Consider the following 23,181-nt stretch of genomic DNA (forward strand, 5'->3'; position numbering starts at 1 on the left):
ATTATTTTACAATAAATAATCAAATGATTTATGTTTTAAAAAACAAACAAACAAACAAACAAACAAACAAACAAACAAACAAACAGTAGGAAGGAATTCAGTAGCGTAGCGGTCCATCGCCGTAACGTCAATCAAGTGAATCTTCAACTTTGCGTAACGTGCTGACGTCACTGCTGCAACGCCGACCGGTTCGCTGAGGCGCCTCAGAGAACCAGGAAGTGTCCTCAGCCGGGACAGAAGGACCGCGTCTGACCGTCCGTAGCTGCTCGGTGCTCGGCTGGGGTTCTCTTTTTTCTTTATTATACCCCTTCCTACCCTATTCTCGGGTCATGTGAAGCGAACGGCTGCTGTGAGGTAAGACTGTCTCTCTCGCTCTCTCTCTCTCTCTCTCACGCACACACACCGCGGACACTTTGGCTCGTTAGCGATATTCACGCTAGCTGGGTGACGGAATGCTAACCATGATGCTAACAGCAGTCATTAGCCGTCACCGCCGCTCTTTGTGATTCTGATTGCAATTCTGATTCTGGTTCTTTTAATGAACACACAGCCACGCTGATGGGATTTGTTGTCAGTCCAGTTGGTCCAGGTTCCATTTGGACACAACGTATTTATACGTGTAGGCAGAAAGACATTCAGACAAACACAATGGCCATGGTTAAGCTTCCCCCCTGCTATGTTCAGAGTTCAGGATATTGATGGCAATTGGGATGAAACTGTTTTTGAAGCAGGTTGCTTTGGAGGCAATTGTTCTATTGCGCCTCACACAGGGCAGTAAGTGGAAGGCAGAGTGAGTGGCATCCGGGTTTTGTTTTTGTTTTTTTTGTTTTTTGATACTCCCTAGGGTCACGTGAAGCGAACCGTCTGCCGTGAGGCGAGACTCGCACACACTCGTGAAAAGTTGTTCTGTTGACCTGAAGTGTGTGTTGATGTGTCGTCGGAACGCGACAAACAATGTGGTTTGTTGTTGTTGTTTTTTTGTTTAACCTGTCAAGGTGGCGGGGGACGTCCGGCCGCCCGCCAGTCTCCTTGCCGTGACGTCACAAACCGCTATGGCTGACCAGAGGCCGCGCCCCCTCCAGGGCCCCTACATCTCCGTCATGACCAACAGGTTAGCTCTGCAGGGTCCGACTAAGCCATGCTGCCCTCTGAAATTGAAGAAACGATATTAACAGTCAGTCATAAAATAGCTGCATTTCATCCATTCTGTCAGCGTTTTCAGGGCTTCCCCTAGCGAAATTGTTTTATAATGACGACAAATACGAATTTTTATGAATAACAGTTATTAGGGAACTCCGAAAGAGGTGGCCTTCATTTGTGTGGTACAGCCAGGGGCTGAACTTTGCCATTTCTATCCATGTTGGGCCCCAGCCAGATTCCCTGTGTTTGCTTTAAAAAGCAAACACAGGGAATCACACACAGGGAATCAGGTCTTATTTGAGACCTCTCTTCCTTCCCTGGACTGTGCACCACCTTCCTGCTCTGCGTCTCCAGCCTTCTCTCCTCCACTCACCGTCTCAACTAGTGATCCTTTTTGTTATGGAAAATAATCTAATTGTGATTTTTTTATTTTCCCCCTCAAAATTCCGATTGCGATTTAATTTGCGATTATTTTTTTATCCTTCGCTCATCTATTTTTCCACAAACAAACAAAAAATTAAATGTATTATAATAAACATCAGATTTATTAGACACAAATTGTTCTTTTTTTAAATAGGCTAGACTAATGTTGGATAAAAGCAAAATGAAGCATGAATTAATATGAAAGGCTTTTTTTTTTTTATCTCTCCCGACACTGTTTTGCTAAACTACGGCAACCAGGAAGACCTTTTCCTTGCGCGTTGCTCCGTCCGTCCAGCTCGTCGCAGCATCGACTCCTCCCACTACCTGCCTTGCTTCGCTTCGCGCCGCTCGCAAGTCACGTGACCGGAACTCGCGTCAATCAAATCGCAATCTTTGCGGTAGGGCTGCACAATTAATAGAATTGCAATCACGATCACGATATTGGCTGCCACGATTACATTGAGCTGATCGTCGGCGATATTAACATTTAAAAAGCCGGCTACCGTACATGTCAAATCAAGCACTTTCAGTCATCCAACCACCAGGGGGCGAACGCAAGGTTCAGACTTCATTAAGCTGCCGAAATAGCAAGGAAACCCTGGTTTTAAGAGTCATTTTTCATAAAGAGCTGAATACTACGAGGCTTCAAAGACACATATGTTGTTGTAACTTTGCTTTCGATCATTTTTTTATTGGCATTAAACACGCATGTTTTCTTTATGTCCCAGGATAGATTATTTACTCCTATGAGGCGAGTCACCAAACCACTCCATCCATCTGATGCTGCTCCCGCCCCTGTGTCACATTTTATCACAGGGTTATCATCATCGGTAATAGGGATGGGCGATATATCGGCGTTTGCGATATATCGCCATAAAATCTACCGGGGTAAGAATATGTCATCTCGCGGTAATAACGATAAACTCATTGTTGATGACGTAATTACGTGCGCAACGCACTTGCTGCTGGCAGCCGGCAGCTCATGTGCAGCTCAATAACAAGCACGGGGCTGATAGCGCAGCCACGGCGCTCCAGAATCCCTCGTGCGTTGTGTGCAAAGTGAAAATAAACACCGCGGAAACGATTTGCAAACATCCTGTTTTACTTTTTATTGATTTACTTTTGGGTCGGCGCACCGGGATGTTGAGGCAGGAAACGCAAAAACGTTGGCCAACTTTTACTGGCACGACTCCCGAGTCAATGTTAGCATGGAGATTTTCAGGCTTTGTGTTCTAAAGGAACTCGAAGCAGACGTTGAACTCTGTCGTTTATGCACACCGTATTTACAGGCATAGGTACGACATCGTTTTCAGTCCTTACCAGCGTATCCGTGTAAAAAGGAGTTTTTGTTTTTTTTAAAATGAGGCTTCGTGTAAAAGCGTTTAGTTTTTTTCGAGTGCGGTTTCAAAAACAAATGCCAAAACATGGAGTTGAATTGTTTAATGTTTTTTATCGTCACTTTTATCGTTATCGCGATAAATGCCAGAAATGAACGTGATAAAACGTTAAGTCCATATCGCCCATCCCTCGTCGCTAACACACATGATGCATCGGGACACAATCCGAACGAGCTGTGATGTCACTCTGGGATAAGGATAAAACTCTTTTCTGGAAAAACATTAATTTTTTTGAATGACCTGTGTTTTACGTCAAAGTGTGTCAAAATGTGGTTTTTGGCTTCAGCACCTCAAGTTGGGGGTGGGGGGGAATCGTTGCTCTGCTATATTGCCAGTCTGGTATCCTGTTCTTCTACTGATTCATGCCTGGGTTCAAATGAGGACTTCAATTCAGGGCTGGTCAAACTTTTTGATTGGTGGGCCTTAATGGGTTGTAAGGATTTGAAAGCGGGGCAGGAGCAGACGGAGTGTTCTGGTGACTCATAGCAGGAAAAAAAAAAAATCTATCATGGGCTATGTAGGAAACATGTGATTTGATGTCATTTGAAAATCAACAAAAGGGTTCCAATAAAATAGTTTCTTTGAAGCCCCACTGTGTTTAAGCTCTTTGTTGAAGTGACTCCTAAAACACTGGAAAAATGGATGAAATGCAGCTGTTTTATGACTCACTGACTATTGATATCATTTCTTCAAGTTCGGCAGGTCAGATTAAAAGGCTGGATATATGGAGGACCAAAAGTGCCAAAATTAAATAAATAAATACATCTCAAAATAATTGTATGTATCATACCCTCCAGGACCACCAACCTGCTGGCGCGCGGCGCCATGCTCTTCTCCGTGGGCGTCTTCCTGGCGCTAGTGCTCAACCTGCTGCAGGTGCAGAGGAACGTCACCCTCTTCCCCCCCGACGTCCTCAGCAGCATCTTCTCCTCGGCCTGGTGGGTGGCGCCCTGCTGCGGCACCGCCTCAGGTGGGTGGAGACACACTAGCGCGTGTGTGTGTGTGTGTTGGTTCGTCGTCTAAAGTCAACAGATTATTTTATGCCGTTCAGCTCAAAATAATAAATAATCCAAAAAATATGTTTTTCATTTTTATGGAGATTCTGATCCTGTTCAAACTGGAGCCGTGTTGCGTTGCGCTTAGATATTTAAATGACATGTAGATTGTTGCCTGCAGGTGTGTAGACGGCTTATTAAAGCAGGGATGTAGCGATCCAAAGATCAGAGCGGCGTGCCGATCTAGCATATTGAACTAGATCCGCGATCGGGAGTTCTAAATTTATTTATTTATTTATTTATTTATTTATTTAAAAAAAAAAAAACAACTTTATTTCCGGGCGGAAGTGAGGTATTGAAGTCAAAGGTTTCCGTCTGGCCGCGCGTCTCTTCATTTGTAAACAAAACTATGTCGGCCGTGGGGCGATTCTACGGGGAATGCAGTCACCCGCAGCGAAATGCAAAGTCTGCAAGCTAACGTTTTCCCGTGGTGGCAGCAACAGAGTTTCCTATAAAACAAGTAAAGGCGTTTTTCCTTAGGCTGGGTAGGTAACATCTCGGTACGGTCCGGGTCGGTAATCAGGCATTTCCACGAGCCCCAGCACATTCCCAGGGGTTACGATTTTGGTACCTGCCTCCTTGGGGTTGGAAGCGAGCAGAGCTGAGACCGTATGGGTGACGTAGCAACGTGCAGGGCACTGATTGGGTAAAAGTTTTGACGAAAGCCAACGTAGAACTACAGATGTTTCTGTTCTCTGTGGCCGAAGAAAAAGCTCAAAGAGAGCTGGACGGACGGAGCGACACGCAATGAAAAGCCTTCCTGGTTTCGCAGCCGGTGGCCGTCGCTGTACAGCGAAACAGTGTCCGGAGAAATAAAAACAATGCCGAGCGACGACCGAAGCACCAAGGACTACAACGGTCGGAGTGGAACGAATAGAGAAAATGTTGGAGGTTTGTTCAGCCTAATGCAGAAGCAATGGACACCGGTGGCGGTGGCCAACGGGAGTGAGACGGGCTCCACTCGGCCCCCTGGTGGACGACGAGAGAATAGTCGGCCAAGGCAATATTTGAAAACATGCTTGAGGACTGTAAATGTGTTTTGTAACATCAAGCAACTTTAGTTTGAAGGCTATTTGCAAAGTTATGGGCGTTGAATCGTGTCGTTAAACCGCTAGCTACCACCGCTAGCCACCACCGCTAACTCCGTGCTCTGCTTGTGTTGCGTTCGCTGGCAGCGATTCTGGCTCGCAAGCTTCGGAAGTTTCACTCCTCATAGAGATTTTAACGCTGCTAGCTTGTTAACACCGGTCGGATAGAGCTGTTGCTGTTTTGTGCTTTGTGTGGACTTAAGTTGTGCGGATATTCTTGTCTAATAATAAACAACAGTGATACTCCTTTACTACATTTTCTCTTCTAGAACAGTGTTTTGATACAAGTCAACAGTATGAAACAAAATCATTCTAAGCCCTACGGAAATGTCTTGCACATAACAATGCCACACACAAAAAACATCCAAGGACCTTCAGTTCGCCTTGAAATCGTGACTCCGCCCACACTCAGGTACTGGTCAGGCTTATGGAAATGCCTTTCAACCGAGCTGTCCCGTACCGTGAACGGCTGGCACTAGCCGCGCAGGGCTAGTGGGTAAACTAGTGGGTAAACTCCAGAATTGAATTCGGTAACTCCAGAAACGAGAAGCAGAATATAAGGAGTACGGCGCTGCTAGCGAATCAAAAGCTGGCTATTAAGCAGCAGACGCTGCTCGCTGGTTTAAGAAAAGAGCAGTTAGCTGTGTTAGCCGTGAGCTGCTACACTGGTTTCATTTTATTTTGCTTTGGCGGTTTACTGTAACTAAAATTACTTACTGAGCAAAGAGTGCAGTCATTACCAAGCTCCAAATGCACTTTGAAAATGAATGTACTTACTTTATAAGCACAATGTTACATCATTATTTTATTTCATCTATAGGTCTTATATGGTTTGCTCACTGTGTTCTTCAACTTGTAACATAAACAAAACGGTGATAAAAAGCAAAGCATGGATTGATCATTGAAACAAAGAATCCAATTTTATTTTGCAATGCGCCAAGAGAAAAATCTGAATTCAGTGGATTCAGTTTATTTCAAGAAAAAAGATTGGATCTGTAAAAAAAAAAAAAAATTGGCGATTACTCATCATTAAAAAGAAATTGGGATCGGATCGGGACCTCCCTTATTCTTCTTCTTATTATTATTATTATTATTATTATTATTATTGTTGTTGTTATTATTGTTGTTATGAATTATCATCATACGGAGCCCCTAAAGGGACTTGGAGAGAAAAAATAAAATAAAATCATTTCAGGTGCGCACCAGAAACTTTCAGGTGAGCACCTAAAAGTTTCTGGTGCGCACCTGAAATGATTTTATTTATTTTTTCTCTCCAAGTCCCTTTAGGGGCTCCGTATCATCATCATTATTATTGTTATTATTATAATTGTATTACTATTGTTATTATTGTTATAGTTATCATTATTATTATTGTTATTATTATTATTATTATTATTATTATTATGATTGTTATTGTTATTATTGTTGTTACCATATTAACAGTGCAGCCTTGCTCTCTGCACAGCTGTGATCGGGCTGCTGTACCCCTGCATCGACCGACGCCTGGGCGAGCCCCACAAGTTCAAGAGGGAGTGGTCCAGCGTGATGCGCTGCGTGGCCGTCTTCGTGGGCATCAACCACGCCAGCGCCGTATCCTCTGGTGTGTGTGTGTGTGTGTGTGTGTGTGTGTGTGTGTGTGTGTGTGTGTGTGTGTGTGTGTGTGTGTGTGTGTGTGTTGTAACAAACTCAAAGGTCGGACCTTGACTCCCCTGCCCCCCCCTCAGAAGGTGGACTTTGCCAACAACGTGCAGCTGTCCCTGACCCTGGCGGCGCTCTCCGTCGGCCTCTGGTGGACCTTCGACCGCTCGCGCAGCGGCTTCGGCCTGGGCGTCACCATCGCCCTGCTGGCCACGCTGGCCACGCAGCTGCTGGTCCACAACGGCGTCTTCCAGTGAGTCACAAAGCGGGGCGGGGGTGGGGGTCGGGGTGTGGGGGGTGGGGGGTGGGGGTTGGTGGAAGTGCTAAAGGGGAGGTTCTCTCTCATCCCACCTGCCAACTTGTGAGCGCATCAGACTTGCTGGAAAGACTCCACGGCTGCGTCTCAAGTCAGGGTCTGCGTCCTTCTGAAGGAAGCGTCCTCCCAAGGACCCGGCCCAGAAGGACGAACCCAAACCCCGCCTCCCCGGTAACCACACGGGACGGTCTCGCCTTCGGCGTATTTCCTGGTTGCGTCACCGCCGGTCCCTCCTGCTGGCCAACCCCCGGAAGTGACCTTTTTATAGCATCAAGCTAACCATTGGTTCACCATCTAATGATGACGCTCGAATAAGTAAAAACCCCACGTTAAAAACTGAATATTTTATGTGAGATTTCAATACTTAAATTCATACAAAGTGTCTTATGGCATTTGGAGCGTCCCTCGGATTTTCGGGAATTGGGACAGGCCTTGGCGCAGTGCTATGACGCAACTTCCTTTCAAATGCATGCTCCGAAGGATGCAGACCCTGATTTGAGACACAGCCCACGAGTGCCTCCTGCCTGCTAGGCCACAGTCCGCTAGCTGTCAACGCTGCTAAGAATGCCATGACGAGAAGGCGGAAGCTTAGGAAAAAAAATATTCTGCTAATATTTTCATTTCATTTCATTGATTTCAACATAAATAAATATGAGACTTTTTTTTTTTTTTTACAACCTCATGTAAAAGCAATAATAATTATAATTATGATAATAGGACAGCGTAACAGAGCTCTGGTATTGTTACAAGTATTGTCGATATCAAAGTTCAGTTATCAGGATCATATCAGGTATCTTCCATGTGTTTACCTTCCAGAGGTCAGAGGTAATTGGGCCCTGCAGCAGCCTGCTTCTCATTGAGAGAGAGAGAGAGAGAGAGAGAGAGAGAGAGAGAGAGAGAGAGAGAGAGAGAGAGAGAGAGAGAGAGAGAGAGAGAGAGAGAGAGAGAGAGAGAGAGAGAGAGAGAGAGAGAGAGAGAGAGAGAGAGAGAGAGAGAGAATCACTGCCCTCCCTCCTTGCTCAGAGAGAGAGCAGTAGCCAATCACTGCCCTCCTTGCTCAGGTACACCTCCCCGGACTTCCTGTACATCCGCTCTTGGCTGCCCTGCATCTTCTTTGCTGGTGTCATCACAATGGGCAACATCGGGCGCCAGCTGGCTTTGGTAAGACCCTGGTCACATGACTTCCCGACCCGCCCACTGTGCAGCATCCTGACCACCCTGTCCCTCTCTCTCTCTCTCTCCCCTCCCAGTATGAGTACAAGTTGATCCAGGAGAAGAGCCACCAGGACTGAGGAAGACCCTCTGGAGCTCCTGATTGGCTGCTGACTGGTGACTCGTTCCTCGCAGTGTTTCCTTCGCTGGCCGACAGCTCCTCTTGTCGAGGAAGAGCAGAGCAGCAGGAGGAAGAGCAGCAGGATTTATCTTCCGCCTGCTGGATTAGCGGCAGCGTCTGTCTACCTTCACCTTCATCATCTGACGGCATCTTTGGCTCCATTGTGCCAAACCATCACCGAGGATCTGCGCTTATCAGGACAGCTGCTCCTCCTCCTCCACCTTCCTCATCCTCGCCGCCGCCGCCGGTGGAGGACGATCTGCGCTCCTGGAAGTTAACCGGAGCTGCTGCGTCGTCTTCTTCATTCCTGGGTCGGCGGATGGAGCAGCAGCAGCAGCAGCAGCGGCAGCCGGACCGGACGGACTCGGGCTCCGGGTCTGATCAGCGCCAGTGTTCCCGGACCTCCCGCGTCATCTCGTTCCAGTGTTTCCCTCAGTGTTAGTCTGCTGCTGCTGCTGCTGCTGCTGTTCACCTAAGGTTTCCCAGGCGTGGCTGACCCAGTTTACCCAATCACAAGTAGGGCCTGTCTGGAACTCATCAGAACGCTCAAAGAAATCAAATCAATCCAGTTTGAAAACCAAGAAGTACATTGAGGGCCCGCTGGGGACCTGGACAGATATTTAGCTTGGCTCGTCAGCCAAGAATGTAGACGTGTTCTAATGATAATTAAACATGTAAGGGATGTTTGACAACTAATTTTTTTTTTCCTAATCATGGAGGGGAAGCTCTACTCCGAGTGTAAATGATGTTGTTTTTTTTTCTCAAACATTTTTATGGATTACAGACTAAATAACAAAGTAGAAATCTGTGGTGGTGTGTTTCTTTCATATGTATGTATGTATGTATATATGTATACACACACACATAGGCACTACAACCAAACAAACTGAAACTGAAGGGTGTTCAAGCAACAATATGAATGTTTGCATTTTATTTTTCGGCAAAAATAAATCATTGTTTTTTACGTTTTTGAAGCGTGCTACTTGTGGGACGTCGATAGCGGGAGCTAGCACGCAAGCTAACCACATTGCAGGTGAGGTGGACGCTAACCCGGGACGGTTCTCTGTCGCTGGGCGGGGCCTCTTAAGTCCTGGGTGGGGCCTCTTAAGTCGTGGACGTTCCAGCGTGTGTGTGTGTGTGTGTGTGTGTGTGTGTGTGTGTGTGTGTGTGTGTGTGTGTGTGTGTGTGTGTGTGTGTGTGTGTGTGTGTGTGTGTGTGTGTGGTAAGAAGCAGAATTTTAGCACGCTACGTGGTTGCTGCTGCCGCCAAATTCTGTCAACAACAGCAAACGGCTTTACTGACAGGCCTTTCCTTATTCCGGTTTGTAAATTTACATTTTTTTAGTTAGGTTTTTCTTCGTCTTCACCTTTTTTTTTTAATCCCCTTTATCATGTGATGCATCTAATTCAAAGAAACACTTGCAAGCTAGCCGTAGCCAGTAGCAGCAGGTGCTCAGCCGAGCTGTTGGCGTCACGAGGGTGCTTCCCTGATGAAGTCTGTCTCATGTTGGATGTTGGCCCATTGTCTTGAAAGGGAACAGATTTCAATGACCGAAAACACAAACTGGAAAATAATTTCGATTTCAATATTTATGTATGCAAGTTGAAATAACAATCAATTAATGTAAATAATTACAAGGTTTATTTTTCACAGCTGGTGAAATATCATTCACAAATTTTCTAAAGAAATAACAGGATTTAAAAAAAAATTTTTTTTAAACGATATGTTAAATGGCCTGTAATTTGAAAATAAAAATAAAAAGTAAAGCCACAGTATCACACTGCTGCACTCTGTGGTCCTCCGCAGGCTCCAGCTCACTGTTGTTCAGGGCTGGAAACTATTGAAAGCTGCAGATAAACTGGCACACAAACACCAGAACACAAAAGCAGCGTCGCTGCCACACGACTGTTCACATCCGGTGCAGCTGCTAATGTGGATTAATGTGTCCTGTCTGCAGGCAGCACACACACTCGCACACAGGTAATTAAGATGAATAATCGGGACTTAAAGAGCCTTTTGTTTGCATTATTGCTAAATTCGGGGATAAGGACGCCGTTTTGTGTGTCTACTTACAGCAGCGTGAGAACCAATTTGCAGTGCGAATGTTATTGTTCGAGGCTAACTAGCTGCTAAAACAATAGGCGTGATGTGTCATAGCGCTAAGTGCCACCTAGCAGAGCTAAACTCACCGCCGCTAATGAATTCATTAATCTCTCCATTTATTCCTGACAAGCAATTATCTCGCCTCTCCCACAGCCAGAGGTCAGCAGGTGGAGAGCTGTGCCTGGGCCACCGTCGTGCACACACACACACACACACACACACACACACACACACACACCCTCTCTGTCTTATTCTGCTGTTTTTTTGTTTTGTTTTTGGCTACAGCATCACTCTGCACTGCAGTGAGCTCAAATCTCTTTCCTTGTTGTGAGTCTGGCTATCAGTGTGAAGTGGCTGACTTGTGTTGCTTTGTTGTTTTCATATTGCTTGAGGCCACTGTCACTTGACGATGATGATGATGATGATGATGATGATGATGTACCTTCTCCTGCTGGCCATCAGCGGCTCCTTCAGGTCTCTGTCAGAACGTTACCAGCCAACGGCTGCTACTAGCAGTGGTATCAAGCAGGACGTTGGCTCATGGTGATGAAGATTGTGTGGCCGACCTTGTCCTTGCTCTCTCGCCCGTTTCACACCTTAAGGGTTACGGCGCTAGTAAATGGTGTCCGGTAATGGGCCGGCGTCACGCAAAGCGGCTGCTAAGGGCGGACGCACCGTGAATCACGTCCGTCAGCTGGCGGCCGCTCGTATGTGAGCGGCCCGGATATTGATTGGCCGGCGAGCTTCGGCCGGCGGCGCCCTAACTCTACCCTGATGGCCTCTAATGGTGAAATATGGATTTGTGGGCCGGCCAAGGACCAGTCATGTATGGGGCTGGTGCAGGACGGTGGGCGGGGCCCGCGCCCCATCACTCATCCTGGCAGGAGGCGAAGAAGAAGAAGAAGAAGATTTTTACAACCACACTTTATTTACAAAAAAAAAAAGACTTGTGCACATTTTTACCGACAAAAAATATGAAAAAAAAATGGATAAATAAACAATAATGAACAACAAACAAATAAAATCAAACACAAGCCAAAGAGCCAGAAAAACAACAACCCTAAAACATTCAAACTTTCAGTGCCTCACAAAACAATAATTCATTGTTTAAAATAGCACCCAAAATGTTTCTGTGGCACCAGATTGCCGAGAAGCTTTCGAGGTCGTTCGTTCTTTCAAAAAAAGAAAATTCCAGGTGGATTCTGCAACGAAGGCTAGGGCGCCACACCATGGTTGCATCTGCGTTTAAAAACCCTTCAATTTTGTTTTTTCTCAAAATGTATATTGCCATTTTTGCCACATTCTTTTCTTTTGGTTTTGTTGTTGTTGTTGTTGTAGCCCTTACCATAAATAGAATTAGTGATTGTAAAATTTAGATTAAAAGAACTAAAAACATTGGTTAAAATAATAAAAAAAACACAGTGAGTCTATTACAATCAATAAAAATGTGGAAAAAATGTTTCTTTGGAGTTACAGAAGGGGCACCGGTTGGACACAGCAGGGTTGACGACTGAAATAAAAGTGTTTAAAGCAATTGCACCACGGACGATCCGCCACTGCAGATATCCGGTTCTCTTTTTCAGTGAGTTGCATCTCCCAGTCTTTTAGTCCAAGCGCAAACCACTCTTTTCTCCAGCGTCTTTTGATTTAGGACTTGGACGCAAGCCTTGTAGAGGCTCTTCTTGTTTGTGTGGCTAAGGTAGGAGAGATGTTTTCCTCAGCAGCGGGCCCATCTGTCTCAACGCGAGGGCTGATGTGTGTTGCAGGCAAAGGGTCTGTGGCGTCCGGCTCCGTCCCTGATTCCAGGAAGGAAAGGTAAGGAAGTTCCGTCATAGCACTGCGCGAAGGCTTGTCCCAATTCCCAAAAGTCCTTAGGACGCTCAAAATGCGTACTCGGAATGCACCCTCCTTTTAGCCGATTTCCAAGGATGCACAGCTACTATCCTTTGTGTACTTATGTATCTTTGACATCTCTGATGTTTTTAAAACACTTTGGTAAAAAGAAGGACACCCATTTAACTTTAAAAATTTGAAATCTGTTAAAAACAGAGCAGTATCCAGTCCCAGTTGAGTCCCAGCACCTCTCTGAAGATGCAGCTGGCCACACCCCTCCCCACCAGGTCTGTTGGAATCGCTTTTTACTAAAAATGATTACATCATCTGCGTAAGCAAATAAAACAATGTTGCTATTAAAACAAGGTAAAAACAAGCCATTAATATTAAAATGCATTTTTGAGAGAAGACGTTCAAGGGAGAGTGCATAGAGCATTCCAGACGGAGCACAGCCCTGTCAGATGCCCCTATGGACCCTGAAGGGACCACAAAAACTGCCGTTGAATTTCAGTAGACTCTCAATGTCACTGCATAACACACGGATTCATGGCAATGAGACCAGGGCTGAACCCAAACCTCCCCATGACTTTCCAGAGGAAGCTGTGTTCAACCCGGTCAAAAGCCTTTTCCTGGTCTAGCGAAATGAGACCAGTGTCAATACCCAATGAGCTGGAGACCTCCAAAACATCCCGAATTAGGTTGACGTTGTCTACCATGGACCTGCCGGGTACACAGTAGGTCTGGTCCCGGTGGATGACCTGCTCCATGGCTCCTCTCAGCCTGGAGGCCAGCGTCTTTGACAAGATTTTGTAATCCACACAGAGAAGGGACACCAGGCGCCAGTTCTTGATCTCCTGTTGATTTCCCTATTTCAGAAGGAGAGTTGTTACAGCTCTTCGGCAGGAGAGAAGCAGGGAACCAGTGGCCAGACTTTGGTTCAAGACCTGGAGCAGATCAGCTACCAGAATGTCCCAGTGCTCTTTGTAGAATTCGACAGTTAGTCCATCAATCCCCGTAGCTCTTCGCCCCTGCATGCTCTGCAGGGCGGCCGTTAGTTCCTCCAGCTGGAGAGGCTGGTCCAGCTGGGGCATTGGTACCAGCCCATATCTGTGGCAGAGTACTCGAAAAGTCCTCCTCCAGCTCGATGTTCTCTCTGTACTCAGATCTGCAGAGGGCTGAGAGGAACTGTCTAGCTCTGTCCCGGATTTCGTGAGGCTCAGTCAGCTCCTGCCCGGTGTCCGACATCAGGGATGCAGATCGTGCGTGATCCGGGCTGCCGGTTGCCAGCAGCGTGACCTGCTCCACCTTCTCTTTAACAAAAAACAAAAGGCTCGCTTCATTCGGGCTGCCGATTTAACCGAGCTGCGTCCGATCCGCTCCCCGACGGCTGAAGCCACGTCCTCCACACTACACGAGGAGCCGGCACCCAGCTTGATGCAGTGCTTCCCCGACAGGGAGGAGAACCCTGCAGCCGCCATGACGGCGCACGCTCACGGCTCCTTCCACACAGAAGATTTTATTTATTATTTATTTATTTTATTCTAAATATTTTTACGAATTACATTTTACATGGTAAATACATGAAAAATAAATAATTAAATACAGATTTACCTACAATATAGCAAACAAAAGTAGGTGAACAAATAAATACATAAGTAAATAGATAAATCATCAGGCTCGTCTTGCTTGAAGAAAATGTCCAAAATGTAATTCATCTCCGGTCCCGTCCACATGGGAAGGTTTTTTGGTGGAAACGGTAAAGTATTTAACCGTTACGGCGTTTCGTCCACGCGGCAACGGCGTTTCGGGTCCCCCGAAACGGTATTTTTTTGAAAACGGGTCCCAGAGTGGGAAAATCTGACAACGCCGTTTCGTCGTTTTCACACCGTTGCCGTGTGGATGGTGAAGTTTTGGCTTTTCCTTGTAAAACTGATGACGTCATCGCACCGTCACTGTCATGTGACCGGAAAAAACACGGCATGCAAGCGGCACAAACAACAACGACAGCGGCCAGCGGAGTTGTCTTTGTATCGCAGGCGCTTCAAGATGTGTTGGCAATATTACTACACAACCTCACAAAACCTCAGACTCACTTTTTTTTCCGCTACTCGCCGTCTTTGTTTTCTGTGCGTTTAAGTGTGTAGCGGAAACGCCCTCTTTCTAAATCGTGGGTCCGGTGGCTGTGTCAGCGTCTGTTAACAGCGCCACGTTTCGGTGTGGCATACGCATTGCATCGTCTTCACCCACCGTTCCGTTTCCATCTGTCAGCGTGTGGACGCGACTTTTTTCGACCCCGGGAAAGAAAAAAAAAACGGCAACGTTCCCGTGTGGACAGGGCCTCTAACTGTGCAAAAACTGCTGTTGTAACCCCAAATATTTTTGAAGCCAGTCAAGTTGTGATTCATTTGGTAAAAGTTGAATCCAGCCTCAGTCTACATCTTATATGACATTGCCAGACTGAGGCTGCCTCCTAAGCTGCTTTATCCTCAATTTTGTTTTTCCCGGACACATAAATAGCCGTCTTGGCTTCGCTGGTAACAAAGTTCAGGAGTTGTGCACCTCTTTGGGTTTCTTTTGTCATTCCCTGTATACCATAAATATATTTTGTTGGATAAAATGTCTCGATAAAAAAAAAAAAAAAAAAAAAAAAGAAAATCCCTTGCTCAAAGATTCACAGCAGGATTCACCACAGAAATAAAGGCATTTCAGGGGATGGCTCCATGTAAGATCCTCCACTGGAGGTCGGCAGTTGTCTTTTTGAAGGAGGGTTTGTGAAGTATCCCCCAGCGTGGACAAACAAGGCATCTTCTCCCAGCCTGTCAGTCGACGCACAGCCATTAATTATTCAACACCATGACGCATTCCTTGTACAGGGCTTTCTTGTTTGTCATCGAGCTTTTAAGCTTTTAGGCCGTCAAGACCATCAAACTGGGGACTGATGTTGACTTCGGGAAAGCGATCAGAGTTGTCCGGTTCAGCGCCCCGGCCGTAGTCCACGAGGAGTCTCCTCCTCCCTCCACAATTGCAGGACCTTGTTTGACATGCCGGTGGAACAGAGGCCCAGCAGAGAGCCCACCACCTCAGTGTCCATTAGGACAGGTCCTGTAGTGGGTCACCAGCTGTTTCAGGACCAGTGTTCGATTTCAGCACAGTGCTGCCATCAGTCCAGGTGCGCTATCGTTGGAAATATCCAGTCTGGCACTATGAATTAAACTTAAATAAACCAAAACAGAAAGTTAGAGCTTTTTCTTGAACTGCATTGAAAAAGGGTCCATTACTTAAAAACGGCGTAAATTTAGAAAAAAAAGAAGTGCATCATCCAGTCCCAAATTACTCACCCATCTGACAATACAACTGGTCACATCTCTCCACATTAAGTCTGCCGGTCCTGTTAAGAATCTCTGAATAAATTGAAGCCTAAAAGTGGCCTTCCGGCTGGCCAGGTGGATGGGGTCCTGTCCCCTCTAAGTTGTGGCACCCAATGCAAACCATCCCACAAAAAAAAAAAAAAAAAAAAATCAACTTTTGCCTGCATCTGATCTAACTGCCCTGCTTGGTGGTCCAAGCAAGTCAATCGACGCTGCAGTGTTGAGGCCACAAGGTTGTTGAGTACGAGAGTTCTTCCTCTGACAACATTTGAGAGTCAGAGCCAACATGCATTTTATTTAACAACAACAGAAATAAAGTATTCTGACAGAAATTCCACTTCTGGTCTGACAACCTTATCGCACCTAATTTCTGGACGTTGTGCGCCTTCATACGATTACCACAAAAATCCTCAAAGCCGCAAAGTCGCCGCAATTTACCGCCGCTCTCCCATTTTTTTGTGGATCTGGCTCATTGTCTACTATAGACCTGCCAGGCACACAATAGGTTCGATCCCGGCGGAGGACCTGCTCCATAGCTTTTTCCAGCCTGTTAGTTAATAACTTGGATAGAGTCTTGTAGTCAGAACACATCAGCGACACAGCGCGCCAGGTTTTTATGTCTTGTAGTTTTCCTTTTTTCGGCAGAAGTGTGACAACCACACTGCGGCAGGACAATGGCAAGGATCCCAGAGCCAGGCTTTTGTTGAGTACTTCTAGTAGGTCTTAGAAGGCTTCATAAAATTAAACCATGAGTCCATTGACGCCAGGTGCCTTCCATCCCTGCATGCCCTGCAGAGCAGCGTGCAGCTCCTCCAACTACAACCACAGTGGCCAGTCTAGCTGTGAGTTGCTCTCCGCAGAGACCCGAGGGAGGTCACCACAGAACCCCTCCATCAGAACCTGATTCTCCTTGTACTCACTGGAGAAGAGGCATGAGTAGAACTCAACGGCTCGCCTCCTTATCTGACCCAGCTCTGTGAGTTCCTGCCGTGCGTCACAAAGCAAGGAGTTGAATTGCTTTGCTCTGTCCACGCTTCTTCTCCAGTCTGACAAAAACGTTAGAGGGAGCATCCATTTCTGTAATGTCTAGGAACTGTGATCGAATCAGTGCACCCTGCACCCTGTTCTCTAGCAGGTTGGCTAAGGCCATTTTTTTTTTTTTTTTTTCTTGGACTTGAGGATTTCAATACATCCTCGATCTCCTGTGGACTGACAAGTCGTTACCAGCTCCACAATTTCAGTCTCCAGGTCTTTAGTAGATCTACATGCATCTTTCATGACAAATTAGAGTATACTGCCGACATAGGAGCTTAATCTCAGTTTTGCCACGGTCCCACCACTGCCTTAAGCATGTAAAATAATCTCTCCTATGCCTAAAAAAAAACAACCCAAAATAATAGAAAACCTCTCTAAAACCTTTATCTAAAATTAAAACGGAATTAAAATGCCAGCATGCAGTCTTAGGTAAAATGTTCTTAAAAACACATCAAATAAAAAACCAAAAGAATGATCCGTAAAAACAGCTGGCATCATCTTACAACCCTTAAAAACATTAAAAGGGTGCTTAAAACAATAGTAATGGTTGAGTCTGACTAAAGAAATACAAGGGACCAGGTGTATTATATGCAGTCTGTGTGTATCCTCTTCCACACATCCACAAGACCACGAGAACAGGCCAGTTACTTCAGACTGTGTTGAGATGCTGGATGAGGCTCTGCATGGTTACGATCTAAAAAAAAAATGGTATTCTGTACAGTTGTAGTTTTTTACAATTGTCGAAGCACAAAGACCGATACCTCTCACACATTTCCAAAACCACTAACGCACCAACACACCTACAGCACACAACTGACAAGCCAGCTAACTTCATGCTCAAAAGCTCACATTGTAAACCAAAAACCGACACGAGTTTTCAAAATGCAAGAATACGCAAACACTATACACCAGATTAACCAAACACCGACACCTTTTCTCTTCCATCAGAAGCCTTCAATCAGTCATATGACACTGTCATAAAAACATGAATGCCAGTTGGATTTACAGATACTGTATTATGTTTCAAGCATATTATTATTATTATTTTTTTTTTCTTGCACTGTTGTGCAAACTGTGTGAAGAGTTTTGGAAATGTGTCAGAAGTATTGGAATTTGTGTTACGACAACTGTGAAAAAAAAGCAAACAAAAAAAAACCCTGACAACTTGTGCTTGAAAACTTTTGAATTTACTGTCGCATAATTCTGCTCATGCTGTGACTTAAAAAGATTTGAGTGAAATCTTCACTACAACATCAGCCACTCCTGAACTTGAACTAAAAATATCTGGGCTGGATTTTACAGTTTTCTACCATCGTCCCAACACAAATTCCATAACTTCAGCCTGTGTGACTTATACAATTAAAACATTTCTTTGTTGTTTGACACAAACTGCATACAGTGGACACATTTACAAAATGTTTGAACTTCTTTTACAAACCAAGGCCAAAACAATTGTGTTTTAACTCATAAATTTACAAATGCTTTCACACGTCAGAACAGATAACCTCACGTTTTGAATTTAACCAATAGGCTAACGTTGAAGTGAGCAGTAGTTCACTTTATAGATTCAAATAAATTGTCTCTTGTTTTTTTCCTAACGGTTAAGTTATGCAAATTAGTCAACTAATTGAGTCTGTGGTCTATGAGAGGGGTGGGCAATTGTTTTTTGCAAGGGGCCACATGACAAACCTGAATTGTGTCCGAAGGCCACGGAAGTTTTGTCAACCGGGGGGGACGTTGCGCTAAAGTCCCGCGGAAGTATCTCTGCGACTCTCTCTCCCTCTCTCCATGCGAATTTACGACTGGCCTCACGCGGGCCGGACATGGACGCGCAGCAGGCCGGATCTGGCCCGCGGGCCGTACTTTGCACAGCTCTGGTCTGCGACCACCAGCCACATGCCCAGGTGGCTTGCCAGGAGATGACACCTGAGCACTGTCAGGGATGGATCAGACATGTGAAGAGATTCTTCAACAATCTGTCATTCTTCGCATCACAGATTCTTCCGGTGTGAAGTTGATGAGGCCATGTGGCCCAATGCAGAAGACCGGGCAAATTAGGGTCTTTTTTTTTTTCTTTATACAAGTATTTATCTTCTTTTTTTTTTTTTTTTATTCTGTGTATTCACACATTGTTGAATGGCAATGTTTTTTTTTCTTGTAGGTTTGCAGTGTTTTATTTACAATTAAAGCCTTTGCAAAAATGCCATTAAAGTTGTGATTGTCTTTTTTTCCATAAACCCATTTCCACTGAAGCTTTGCTCTAGAGAAACGTTGTATGCATCGAGGCCTACTACATGCAAAAAGAATATGACATACCTGAAAGAGAAAAAGAGTATACTGTACCTGAAACAAAACACAGTTTCTGTAAATCCAACTGGTGTTTTTTTTATGACAGTGCTGTGTGACTGATTGAAGGTTTGTGATGGAAGAAAGAAGGTGTTGGTGTTTGGTTGAACTGGTGTATAGTGTTAATGTATTCTATAAGGACTCGGTGAGGCTTTGCTGGTAAGAGAGACTGAATGTTTTTTTGTTGTTGTTACCTCATGCATTGTTTTTTATTTTTTATTAATCCAATCCTTTAAACTGCATGTTTATTTTAGGATTTATTTTTATTGTTGTTCTAGTATGCTAATCGGAGGACTCCAGGTGTGGAAAAAGGGAAATAGGGGGTTTTAACAGTGCCATAGAATTATGTAGACCCATTGTGTTTTCTATCATTACTATTATTCCAAAAGGCGTGTTTTTATTGTTTTCTTGTGAAGTGAAGTGCTATATTGTTGTTTACTGACGGCAGTGAGTGTTCTGTAGTGAGTGTGAATGACCACCAGGCGGCAGTATAGCAGCAGCTCGGACTAGCGTTCTTTGTGTGTGTGTGTGTCTGTGTGTGTGTGACAGGCTATTTCTGCCCCATTCGGAGGCCCGATTTCAGTTTACAGCAACAATACAAACGTTTTGTCACATCATTAATCATTTTAAGTCAAATACACTTCAAAGGATACAAAATTAAAAAAAAAAAAAAAAAATTAGTTTACAAAATGTCCTGATCAAACTGCGTTTAGGTTTTGTTTTTTGTCATTTCCCCAAAATCGGCCTTGTCGTCTGAGCCCACACACACACACACACACACACACACACACACACACACACACACACACAACATACGCATGTGGCCTAATGGTCAACTTCCTGTCGTCTTTGTGTTGTGCTCGTCCTCCTGCTGGTCGCCCTTCAAACGTGTGTCAATCACTGTCTTTCTGTCTTTCTGCATGTGGCTCCTCGTTACCGTGGCAACGCCTGGCTGCAGGAGGGGAGGGCCAGGGGCGGGTCCCCGCCGAGACATGCCGTCTCTGGAAAGAAAATGAGCCGTTGTTGTGGTTGTGTGTTTGTGCGACTGTGTGTGTGTACTGTTCTCGTTCTTGGCTGAATCGTCCATTCAGAAGAGACGCTGTTGGTTAAGCTCCACCCACAACTTCACACACCGACGGTTCTGCTCACCAATTGGATGCGTGACTCCTGGTGGGTGGAGCCTCCCTGCGCTGCCCTACTTCCACCATGAGGTGTCTCCTGTCAACACGTCCTGTTAGCTCATGACAATGGACACATGTGACCTGCTAAGCCGCCGCCGCCACCATTGGACACGCTAGCTGACGGCATGGATGACATGCTAGCGTGCTAATCCTAGCCGTGACCAACTGCTGCTGGTCAAACACAAATCACCAGTGTGTAATCCACTTTGTGTGTGTGTGTGTGTGCGCGCGTGTGTGTGTGTGTGTGGGGGGGGGGGGGGGGGGGGGGAGTGTCTTAAAACAGCATCTCAGAGTGTGACAGCAGCGCAAAGCTAAATCTTCAGGTCGGCAGGGAATTGAACTCCCAGGTGTGTGGAAGGCTGCTGGATTCAGCTGCAGAGTCGTTCAGTCAGATAATTCACATTCAGCTGCTCAAAAATGAAGGCAATTCAGAGGTTATTTATTAGTTTAAAAAAAATCCCAGTTTACACGAATACACTGGAAACGACTGAAAACGATGTAGTACCTATGGCCGGCCTGGTGTGGCGCCGCAGGTTTACTCCCTGAATGTGGAAGAAGAAGAACGCCTGAAACACGCTGTGTTTAAAGGGGACCTCTTTTACACATTTTCGGGCCTTCGCATTTGATTTCTGGCTCCTCCAGAGCAGCTGCACACGATTAAGCTTTGTAGATCCGTCTCTCACCGCATTGCTTCCTTCTATTTCCTGCATCCTCCAAAAACAGTCTGTTCACCTCACTCCACCCCCGGCCTCCTCCGTGTACGCCTCCCACCGAGCCCACTCCGCTGTGATTGGTCACACTCTCGGTCGCCTCTGAGCCCCACCTCCTCGGGTTGCCGTTGCGGGAATTGAGAGTATGCAGCAAACTTTATAAAAAAAAAACGTCACAATTTAAACTCTTTCGGAAATGTCAAATTCAGAAATACGGCCTTACGTGGTGGATCCTGAATCCAATCCGGAGGCAGAGAGACATTTTGTGCACCTGCGTTACACTCGTACAAGCTGTGAGCAAACAAACGTAGCTGCTGCGGAGACTTTCCTCCCAGAGCCAACATTATCTAAGCTACTATTTTTTATTTCAGACACGGTCCAAAAAAAATGCACATGTTGCACATCTGTGCTATTGTGCACACACCACGGTGAGATGAAAAAAAATACTTGCCACTTGCCAATACTGCCACCTGAATGCAAAACACGTAGCCACGTAGCACCTAGTACGAGCACCGGAGGTAACGAGAACGTCAGAGCGCCGAAACCAAGCAGAGTCGCCAACCCGATACATATTTTTAAGCTAGTCTTGAGTCCCAGAACTCGGTGTCATATCAAATGTTACACTCGGGACACTGCGAGACAAGTTTTCCCTTTGTTTTTCCTCACTACTGCTCTATCGCTAACTGGCGCCCTGCTCTGCATCGGGCCACTTTTTTCAGAACCGGCTGCTCTTCCTATTGGATGCGCCGAGGTGTCGTCACAGGGCGTTGACGCCAGGTCTGCGCCTGCTTGCGCCTACTTGCGCCGTACCGCGCCTCAGACCACGTCAAAAACGCATTCAGTGTGTAGGCACCTTAAGACAGCCTGATTGAAAACTTTACCTTAGCTCTGTGGATGCACTAAATAATGTTACACTGACAACAACTTTTGTCCGATTACTTAAAAAAGATCTATTGACACGGCCGGTGCGTCGGAGGGTGACAATTAAGTCCAAACTTACAAAAAGAATTCCCGCACACGTGGCCAACTTCCAAACTTTTTAATGCAACGTTTCGGTCACAGACCTTTGTCAATCAAATGTTTGTGCCAACAGAGGAGGCCATTTTAAAAAGGAGTGGCTGTGTGACACCAACTAATCACTTTCTCACTCATCTGAGAGCTTAAATATTGAACATCAGTAATATCAAATACAGTCAGTGAAAACAGCATCAACAAACAAATATACAGTACAATGAATACATGCAACCTTGAGTGCCTTGAAAGGCGCCTTATCAATTAAATGTATTATTATTATTATTATTATTATTATTATTATTATTATAATAATAATAATAATAATAATAATAATAATAATAATAATAATAATAATAACAATAATAATAATAATAATAAGGAAGGGAGGTCAGCTTTCTTCCACTTAAGAAACATTGCCAAAATTCGAGTTTTTTTTGTTACGTCTAGGCTACATTACTGTAACTCGGTACTAGCAGGATGCCCAAATTCATCCCTTAGGACATTACAGTTAATCCAAAACTCTGCTGCACGATTGTTAACCGGAACTAAAAGGAGGCAGCATATTACTCCAATCTTAGCTTCCTTGCATTGGCTGCCAGTCAAATTTAGAATTGAATTTAAGATTCTAGTTTTAATTTACAAAGCTCTTCATTCTCAGGCTCCTTCTTATATTAGGGAACTCATTGAACCTTATCATCCTCCAAGAGCCCTTCGCTCTGAGGATTCAGGTCTTTTAGTTATCCCAAAAATTTCTAGAGTTAGATCAGGAGGTAGGTGTTTCAGTTTCCTGGCACCTCTATTTTGGAACCATCTTCCAGCCTCGGTGAGGGGGGCAGACACAGTTAGTTCATTTAGAAGTAGACTTAAGACTTTCCTTTTTCTTAAAGCTTATAGTTAGATTTCATCCACTGTCAGTTAAGCTGCTGTAGGCTTACGCCGTGGAGGGAGATCTTTCACTCCCGTTACAGGGATCGTTGCTCTGTGCAGGCGGAGCTTCTATCACTCTCCTCACCCAATCAATCTTTGACTCTATCTACTGTGTCCAAACTAGCTGTCATTATGCTTTGTACAGTATGCTCGATATGCATGATACTGCCGCAGTCCCTGTGTCCCCGGCAGGTGATGACCACTGCGCCAGGAGCTGGATTGTGCTGTCCTGGGGGTCTTGGTGTCATCGCTTCGCCCCACCACCACGCCTAGG

The 23,181-nt window shown here is 45.3% G+C and overlaps 1 protein-coding gene across 2 annotated transcripts in view; it reads left to right on the forward strand.

Annotated features, from left to right (window-relative positions):
- Positions 1–196: 196 nt before the first annotated feature.
- insig2 (insulin induced gene 2) overlaps positions 197–23,181 on the forward strand; it is a 58,006-nt gene continuing 35,021 nt past the window's right edge. The window contains exons 1-7 of one of the 2 annotated variants that reach the window (XR_012927190.1): positions 197–354; positions 996–1,111; positions 3,758–3,930; positions 6,569–6,693; positions 6,828–6,994; positions 8,119–8,218; positions 8,308–8,637. Coding sequence is in view for 1 of the 2 variants with exons in the window: in XM_076030660.1 (XP_075886775.1) it covers positions 1,053–1,111; positions 3,758–3,930; positions 6,569–6,693; positions 6,828–6,994; positions 8,119–8,218; positions 8,308–8,349 (666 nt within the window). In the remaining variant the exon portion in view is untranslated. Of the gene's footprint in view, positions 355–995; positions 1,112–3,757; positions 3,931–6,568; positions 6,694–6,827; positions 6,995–8,118; positions 8,219–8,307; positions 9,354–23,181 lie in introns of those variants that run through there. The other variant, XM_076030660.1, reaches the window with a different exon arrangement.

The sequence above is a fragment of the Nelusetta ayraudi genome, unplaced genomic scaffold, assembly GCF_046127955.1.
Source record: "Nelusetta ayraudi isolate G7.1 ecotype Tasmania unplaced genomic scaffold, CSIRO-AGI_Nayr_v1 ptg000028l, whole genome shotgun sequence".
NCBI classification, from domain to species: Eukaryota; Metazoa; Chordata; class Actinopteri; order Tetraodontiformes; family Monacanthidae; genus Nelusetta; species Nelusetta ayraudi.